Raw genomic sequence first — 9,725 nt, 5'->3', positions numbered from 1 at the left:
TGCCACTGCAGTGAATTAAATTGGATGGATCATGCCCGGGCTTGGCACTGGCCTGATATCCGGAAGCCAGTGAAGTGTAGCTCAGACTTTTGCTGAGTCTACCTTCTCAATTCAGTTCTTGCGCCTAGTTTTACTTCTGTTAACAGGCTCTGCCCACCAATCACTCACCATAAGGTTCATAACTGATGGTGCATTTCAGTAAATCTAAGGTGCAATCGCAAAATTTGTTCATTGTCTGGCGGAGAATTCGAGAAAGGGTAGGTCCCGCATTGAACAAGGCTCGATGAACACTCGAAGAAGATTGAAAGTCGTTTGCATAATATCCAGCACAATGCCAGCCAAAAATAGTTCAGCAGTACAACTAAATAAAAGCTGATGTCAGTTTGTGCCAATCATAGAAGTACTGAATTTTTAACTAAATCCACTAGTTGGGAATTTGAAAAGAAAAACAGGAACATGATGAAATCATATGTTATTCGACTTTTTCATCAATAGGGAGTCGATACTTTAAAAGAAAACGAAGGAGGATAGCCTGGAATAATAAATTTTTCTTATTGAGTGAAAGATTTTGAGTCAAACTCAATCCCGTGAACGAGAAGAAACAGAATGGCGAAGACTCGAATCAATTTTTTTTCTTTCCCACCAGCTGCATAAACGGCTCAAACTTATGTGTTTTTATTTATCTGCTAAATCAGCAACTCCGACATTGATCTCCTCAAAATGACAAAAGAGTTTAAGAGCCTCCAGAATGTGAACCTCTCTGACCAGAAAAAAAGAGTCCTTGATGCCGTCGATGTGAATCCTCATGTTGATCATTATGGAGCCTGTTAGTAGATGCTCAATAACCATGATTAACCTGGGAAAAGGGGCATTGTTCAAGGCCGTGACGACATCAGTCAGTTCCTTGATCACTGGAATTCTGGAACTGTAATAGACACAACACGAATCAGCAGTTGTTCCGAGCTTCTCTTTTTGTCCGGGGGGAATAGCGCTTACCAGAAGCTTCTTCTTTTCCATCAGAATTGCTTAAAGAAGCTTCTTCATTAGATTTGTAAATCGAGGATCCAGCTTTCTTTTGCATCTTGCGTGGGGCTTCCAATGTCATTCGCAACCTCTCCAGGAGCAATCACAGTCGAATTCGCCCTTCGGACCACAGACGAGAGATTCAAACACACTGACCGCTTTAATAGCCAAATCAAGGACTCCGCTCCAATCATTGGGGACCCTTACTCAAGAAATTACGTCAAAACTCAATCTTCCACAGAATAAACATAATCTGCTGTGATACAAGATATGTGCATGATCACTCCCCTAAAGGTTCATAACTGATGGCACATTTGTGTAAATCCAAGGTATAATTCCTACGTTTGTCCAACTGACAGAGAACTCGAAAAAGGGTGGGTCTTGCATCGAACGGGGCTCAGTGGACTTTCCAGTTCAACGATTGGAGAAGCTTGAAAGTTGTTTTCGTACAATCCAGTAGGATGCTGGTTCTTAGTTCTCCACCACCAGAGTGCAGCATTACGACTAAACAAAAGCTAAAGTCAGTTTATGCCATCATATTACGAAAAAATAAAAATAAAAAAACATTAAATCAGATGTTATTCAATTTTTACATCCACATGAAGTCTGTTCTTAAAAAGAACAGAAGAACAAGAGTTTGAAATTCTCCCTCTTTTCAGCAAACCTTTTTTTATTTTTATTTTTAAAGAAAGGCCTCAGCAATTTGATGAGTTTTCCCATGGAAAGATGCTGATCAAGAAGAACTCCTGTGAAGAGCTTGCATGCTGATCATGAAACCAACTCTGTTGAGAACTTCTCGGTCCAGCACGACTCTCATATCATCAAATGAGGTATCAGAGAACTCCTACACGTAATTCACCCAGTTAAAAGCAAAGAAACACATGATTATAATTCAATCTTGCAAATATACAGTACTGGAAGGACTTTGCATGTTGACAGTGCTATGAATACGTAAATTTATATATTTGGAAAACTACAAATATAAAATTAAAAGTGCATAAAGTTTCTTTGATAGATTTTTGTCAATCTAGAAATCGATAAGTTTCTTTGATAAATTATTATATGAGTGTGCTGTAACTGATATATCGTCGTATGATTATCATAATTTACTGCGCGTAATTGTTATATCATCTAAGCTATCCATATGTGCTGTAATGCTATGAATATTTACCTCATCAATCGGCGTTGTTCTCAACTTCTAATTCATCGAAACTTCCCCACACGCATCTCTTCTTCAGTTCATCAATATTTCCCACAGATCCGCAGCCCTCATCTGTATAGATGCCAAGAACAATTTGTTGATGCCAAGAACAATTTGTTGAGGCCTCTCATTTCTCTTAGCTTCGAGCACTCCATTATAAAGATCCCCTTTAGCCTTTTCGATTCCGACAGATTCCCAATCATTTCCAGGGAATCGCAGTACCGGATATCTAATTCCGCCAGGTATCCCAGTTCTCCTAGGCCGTTCATCTCGGTGAGCCCCTTCAAATAGGACGTAACTTCTTGAGATTTTCCAAGCGTGAGAAATCAAGCAATGGTGACTCAGCAAGGGATTCCCTGTTAGAGATATCCAGCGACGTCAAATTTCCCATCTGGCAGGAAAACCTGACCATCTCATCCGAGCAACTCCACACGCATGCTTGTCAATCTCAGTCCCTGCAACTTTTACGAACCAATCTTCGAAATCAATGCTCTGCAGCTTCTTCAAGTTGGAGAAATCTGGGAGCTGCGGGAGGCATTTTAAGCTCCAACCTCCCAACTCCAAATATTCTAGCCTTGCTAACTTCCCGATAGAACTAGGCAACTTTCTTATGTTGCATTCATCCAGCAACAAGTGCCTTAATTCAGACATCTCTCCCACAGAATCTGGTAGAATCCTCAGTTTGGATGAACTCAGATCCAATGTTTCCAACGATTTCAAATCCCCAAGAGAGTCAGGAAGCTCCTCTATCTTCATTGAACTTAACCCCAACGACTGGAGTTTACTTAGTCGTCCAACAGAGTCAGGCAACGCACTTAAATTTGTGTTGGACAGCTGTAACTCAACCAATGATTCCAAATCCCAAAGAGAGTCAGGAAGCTCCTCTATCTTCGTTGAACTTAACTCCAACAGCGAGAGTTTACTTAGTCGTCCAACAGAGTCAGGCAACGCACTTAAATTTGAGTTGGACAGCTCTAAGCGAACTAATGATTCCAAATCCCCAACAGAGTCAGGCAACGCACTTATCTTCGTTGAACTTAACCGCAACCACTGGAGTTTACTTAGTCGTCCAACAGAGTCAGGCAACGCAATTAAATTTGTGTTGGACAGCTCTAACTCAACCAATGATTCCAAATCCCAAAGAGAGTCAGGAAGCTCCTCTATCTTCGTTGAACTTAACTGCAACCACTGGAGTTTACTTAGTCGTCCAACAGAGTCAGGCAACGCACTTAAATTTGTGTTGGACAGCTGTAACTCAACCAATGATTCCAAATCCCCAAGAGAGTAAGGAAGCTCCTCTATCTTCGTTGAACTTAACCGCAACCACTTGAGTTTACTTAGTCGTCCAACAGAGTCAGGCAACGCACTTAAATTTGTGTTGGACAGCTGTAACCCAACCAATGATTCCAAATCCCCAAGAGAGTCAGGAAGCTCCTCTATCTTCGTTGAACTTAACTGCAACCACTGGAGTTTACTTAGTCGTCCAACAGAGTCAGGCAACGCACTTAAATTTGAGTTGGACAGCTCTAACTCAACTAATGATTCCAAATCCCCAAGAGAGTCAGGAAGCTCCTCTATCTTCGTTGAACTTAACTCCAACAGCGAGAGTTTACTTAGTCGTCCAACAGAGTCAGGCAACGCACTTAAATTTGAGTTGGACAGCTCTAACTCAACTAATGATTCCAAATCCCCAAGAGAGTTAGGAAGCTCCTCTATCTTCGTTGAACTTAACCGCAACCACTTGAGTTTACTTAGTCGTCCAACAGAGTCAGGCAACGCACTTAAATTTGAGTTGGACAGCTCTAAGGCAACTAATGATTCCAAATCCCCAAGAGAGTCAGGAAGCTCCTCTATCTTCGTTGAACTTAACTCCAACAGCGAGAGTTTACTTAGTCGTCCAACAGAGTCAGGCAACGCACTTAAATTTGTGTCAGACAGCTGTAACTCAACTAATGATTCCAAATCCCCAAGAGAGTCAGGAAGCTCCTCTATCTTCGTTGAACTTAACCGCAACCACTGGAGTTTACTTAGTCGTCCAACAGAGTCAGGCAACGCACTTAAATTTGAGTTGGACAGCTGTAACTCAACCAATGATTCCAAATCCCCAAGAGAGCCGGGAAGCTCCTCTATCTTCGTTGAATTTAACTGCAACCACCGGAGTTTACTTAGTCGTCCAACAGAATTAGGCAATGCACTCAACTCTGTATTAGACATGTCTAACTTAACTAGTGATTTCAAATCTCCGATTATGTCTGGAAGTGTCTTCATGCCACTACACTTGTGCATAGAGAGGTGCGTGAGATTCACCAATCCTCCAATGGAGTCAGGAATTCTAGTAATTTCCACCCAATGTAATTTCATGACAGATAGAGAGCGTAAATTACCAATTGATTCTGGTAAGTGGAAAGGAGCTCCATGATTCCCGACCACCAAAATATTTTCCAAATCTTCCAGCGAACATAGCTCTTCGGGCAACCCTCTCAGAGAAGGACAGCCTTGAAGATCAAGATGCTTCAGTCTTGTCAGCTTATTGATGGAGCCGTGTATTTCAGCTAAATTACGGCATCCTCTGAGAACCAATCTCTCTAAAGCGTCATTGTTGGACAAGTAAGGTGTACTTGTCAAGTTACAGCACCCAGTGAGGTCTAAGGCCTTCAAATTCTTTGCTAACTATATCATAACAATAAACATCACAACAAAGGTAAGGATAGTATTAAGAAGAATTACTTTAAAATATAAGTTTTCTCAGGTACTTGGATATGTTACCTGAATCATGTTCCAACCAGCCCAGTTTTCAGTGATAAAACTGTCAGAAAGGTCAAGAACCACTAAATTCTCCAATGTTAGATTGGTCACAGCGAAATCGGAAGGACATTGTTGCCATGTGAACCACTTTAACTTTGGAAGGAGATTCTCAAAGTTACCTGTCAGCTTTGCACCCACCAATTTCAGTAATCTTAGATTTCGAAAACCTGAAAACAGCTCGTGTTTGAGAATGCAGTCGCCATATAATTTCTCCGGAAACAGCCCTTCAACATTTTCTTTTTCCTGAAAAAAAAAAAGTAATTAGCAACCGTAGACTTTTGCTAGAAAATATTGTAAATCAATAAAAAGATCAAATGATTTGATTATTAAAACACTCATTACATATGTTACCTGCTTTATCTTAAATAGCTCCTTTGCTTCTTTGCTTGACCATATCCTGCTACGCTTGGCAGGATCACCAAAGCATTCCTCCCGAACAAGCTCCCTTCCAAGATCTTTGACAAGGTCATGCATTTGAAATTCATTGTCCTTCGTAATTTTCAGCAAAGACATGGAAACAAGGACCTCAATTCCATAATCAGGGTCAAAGTCACAAGCTTCCCACATTAGAATTGCATTTGATCTCTCCTTGTTGATGAAAAAGCAGGCTATGTCAAGAAATATCTGTTTTTGGTGAAACTCCAATGCATCAAAACTTATCTTCAGCTTTTCTTGAACATCTCGATTGGGCACTTTCTTTAGCCGCTCAATTGTCACTTTCCATCTCTTCTTCTCACATTGACAAAGAAGGGAACCTACGACTTCGATGGCCAAAGGAAGTCCTCCAGTAAGAGAGAGAACTTCCTCTGAAAGAATTCGGAAGTCACTTGGAGGAGAGTCTTCTCTAAAGGCATGTCTACTGAAAAGTAGGAGAGCTTGGTCAGGATCCATCTCCTCCATAGCATGAGTACAAGCTTCTCTGGTGAAAATACTTCTGTCCCTAGTCGTTATGATTATCCTGCTTCCAGAGCCAAACCAACCCAACATCCCGACTATCATCTCTATTTGTTTTCTTTGATTTACATCATCAAGGACGATGAGAGCCCTCCTTCTACGAAAATTTTCTCGAAGCATTGTGATTGTGTCGATCTTTTGAAAGTTTTTCAACTTTGGATCGAGATCTTCCACTAACTGCTTTTGCAAGTATTCAAGACCATCACGCCTTAAGGATTCTTGGATGTTCTCAAGGAAGCTGCAACAGTCGAATCTAGGTGAGAGTTTGTTGAAGATGACCTTGGCAAGAGTCGTCTTACCAATGCCACCCATTCCATGGATGCCAATGATTCGTACATCACTTGAGTCGATGTCCAACAATTTCACTACAGCCTCCTCATGATCATCTCTTTTAACTAGGTTATTGGTCAAATATTTTGTTTTTACCTTCAACTTGATCAGAAGTGCTCTGACAAACAACATGCTGAATTCCGCAAATCTGCAGTTGATGCATGGTGATACTTAGAGAAAGAAAACATCATATATATAGACTAGTTATTTGCTCGTGCTTTGCACCGGTTAGTTCAATTATGTTTGTTTATAGAAACAAATATTGGATATGAATTTATATTTTTGTTCTTTTATATGAATAAATGCATCCACAATGATATTCTTGTATTTGACCTTCCGAATAAGTTTCTAGCCATAAAAACTCAGAACTAAATTATATCAATAGCCATGGTTCACACCAAAAAAATTATATCAATATCACACACGTACTACAAATTAGAAAAGGAAAACTGGTATAGATAGCTATAAATCAAGATAGTTTGTTGTTGTAATAATATAAATGTGCATTTATCTTATAAAACAAAATTAATTTATAAGAGAAGGCAATTAATTTTTTTTAAAAAAATAAGCATATAATCTATCTATTACATATATAAAAGTTTGAGGTTCATTTATGTGTTTCACCACTTTTTAAAATTCTCATTTTACCCTTCTGTGTGTAGACATTTCTCTTAATTCCTCTTTTGTCCATTCAGGGTATATAGACACCTTCCTGAACTCCATTCGCCCATTTAATATATTAAAACACTTTCTATTGGTACTTTTTATTTTTGATATGACATGACTTGTCGTATTAGTAGCTCTCCAAAAAAATTGTTTTACATAAATTCGAAAATTTATATTTATTTATACCTATAATAAAAATATGTAGATATTTCACACGCGGCTTCCAATACACCCTTCCGTTCTTTCACTTCAGGGCTCTTTATTCTCGCCATCTCCAAACGATTTTATATAAGTTCCCATCGAATTCATCCAAAAGGAAAGAAAGTTTCCATCAATAGTCATCAAGCCCAAGCAGTCTCTCCCCTTTGCCTCATTCCAAATCGGAAATTGCCACCGAATCTGTGGATTCTCCCATATGAGCGCCTATTTCACATCCTCTCAAATGAAGTGCTCTTCTCAAAGCCATGAACTTGCCCGAACTTGCTAATTATTAAATATTTTTAAAGTAGACTCCAGTTAACAAACTGACGAAAAGGCCAACTGTAAACTCTTGTAGAATGAATGGATGACTCATTAACGGGAATCCACTTGAAATATATATAATACATTATTTAAAAAGAGCAATTATTTTATGTAATTAAGGAGTTTCAACCGACACTTGGCAACACACGGTAGCTGGCACTTGGAGAAATATGCGGATGACACATGTGAAAATATGGACACGTAGACGACACATGAACGACACATGGCGAAGTCTAGTGAATCTAAAATAACACGTGTCGTGAACATGGTTAACTTCTCCAAGTATTATATAGTATATATAGATTTTCCTTCCATATCCTTTCCTCCCCTCCCCTCTCTTCTCCTTTCCCTCCCCTAAAACCTCTACATTTGATTCAATGTAATGGAATTGATCTTAAATAAAATAAGTATGTAATATGAATTAATAAGTAATAGAATTATAATTACGTAGGAACTTATTTATTTGACTAGATGTAATAGAAAATGTGCGAATTACCATTTTTTAAGTTGGTTTGATAAAATCGATAGGTTAAAAGTAAGAAATTATCCCTCCAATATAAAGATGGAAATGGCCCCATAAACAAATATTAAAATTTATTTATTAAATTCACAAAAAAATTATTTATTAAAAAATAAAATATAAAGTAATATTTATTAAAAACATAAAATTTTTAACTAAAAAAAATTAACTTAAAAACAAAAGGAAAACGACGACACTGATGAACAGAGTTGCCTTCTTCCCTGATTCGCCGGAGCTTTGCTAGGGTTCGCGAGGCCCTAGGCTGGGTTGGCGACTCTAGCGCGAACCCAGCCATGGGATTCGAAGCCCTGCGCGTGGCTCGGGGCTCGAGCTGCTCAGGGGGCTCGAACCCTCTGTGAGCCTCTCGAGCCCGATCTGGCTCAGCGAGGCCAAATCTAGCCTCACCAAGGCTAGATCTGGTTTGCCGGCACGAGTGCAACCGAGAGAGTGTCTCCTTACAAAGCCTCAAAGAAGCACAAACTGAAACTAGTCAAAGATGATGAAGAAGTGACTTACCCGGTAGTCTTCACTTCCCGCCCTTTGATTCTGGCGACCACTTTGAGAGCCTCCTCCCACTTCTTCACTTGCTCTTTTCCATGCTTCTTCTCGTGCTTCCGTAGTTCCTTCTTGAATAATGCCGTGCCTAGCTTAACATCTTCTGGTGTGGCTGTGTAGAAAATCGGCATGATCTTTTTCTTCAACTCGACCATTTTTTCAACTTCTCGGAGGCACCACGCACTGGCAGCAAAGGTACTGGAGAAGATTGGTACGCATATCTTGGAGTTCTTGATAGCCGGAAGAATCTTGCCGATCTCATCACCGGTGTCAAGCTCATCGTCGTCTCTAAAAACATGGATCCCGGCTGTTCTCATGTCGTTGTAGAGGACATCGGCGAGGCCCTGCCGAGAATCTGGTCCTCTGAAACTTAGGAAAACTTCGTAGTCAGAGACTGATGCTTCCGAATCACCCTCTTTTTCAGCAGCCTCCTTCTTTTGTTGGCCCATTGCATCCTCTATTTTCTTCTCACTGCGGAACCACGCCCAGACAGTGAAACCACTAAAGAAAAGAAATCCCAACATCTCTCTCTGCATAAGTTTTGCTCAGTGGTCAGAAAGAAATTCTGTAATGGATCGAAAAACAAACAGATGAATGGGAAGGATATTGATGACTTGCCCCGAATTCTCTTTCCAATAATCAATGTATGGGTCCCAGTGTTTTCACTTTTCCATCGGATAGCACATGGGCATTTTTTTTTTCCAAATTCTTCATTCCTTCTTCTTTATCCTGTCTTTACACAGACCACTGTACGATGATGCTTAAGATCAACGTGTCCACGATCTATTATTTATTGATTATATTTTATATAATAAATCAGATGGTGTATAAGACATTTAGAGAAATAGATATTTACATTAATTACATGAATTTAATATAAATTTAAAATTTTTTAAAAAGTAATAATATGAATTTCAAATACAAAAGAAAGAAATCCCAACATCTCTTTGCATAAGTTTTTCTCAATGGGTAGAAAAAATTCTTTAATGGATCGTAAAACAAACGAGAAGATTATTATTATGGTCCTTCACTTATTTATTTATACCCATTTTTATTCATAACATATTTTTTATCATCAATTAGCTCTAAATATTGACATTTTTTCTAACGTTTATATAATTTCGTTAATCTCCGTGAAAATTTATTAAT

At 39.1% G+C, this 9,725-nt stretch overlaps 1 protein-coding gene across 1 annotated transcript; it reads right to left on the bottom strand.

Annotated features, from left to right (window-relative positions):
• Window positions 1-2,194: 2,194 nt before the first annotated feature.
• Window positions 2,195-9,261, bottom strand: LOC116195944 (TMV resistance protein N-like). Its single transcript, XM_031525383.1, has 4 exons — window positions 8,538-9,261; window positions 5,381-6,461; window positions 4,991-5,272; window positions 2,195-4,894 (listed from the first exon to the last, which is right to left on the bottom strand). Exons 1-4 carry the CDS (start codon window positions 9,110-9,112, stop codon window positions 2,603-2,605), a joined length of 4,230 nt encoding a protein of 1,409 aa, XP_031381243.1. The 5' UTR covers window positions 9,113-9,261; the 3' UTR covers window positions 2,195-2,602.
• Between the last annotated feature and the right edge of the window lie 464 nt (window positions 9,262-9,725).

This window comes from Punica granatum, chromosome 2, assembly GCF_007655135.1.
Source record: "Punica granatum isolate Tunisia-2019 chromosome 2, ASM765513v2, whole genome shotgun sequence".
Classification (NCBI taxonomy): Eukaryota; Viridiplantae; Streptophyta; class Magnoliopsida; order Myrtales; family Lythraceae; genus Punica; species Punica granatum.
The sequence above is the reverse complement of the archived record's forward strand: the minus strand, read 5'-3'. Positions and strand labels throughout refer to the sequence as shown.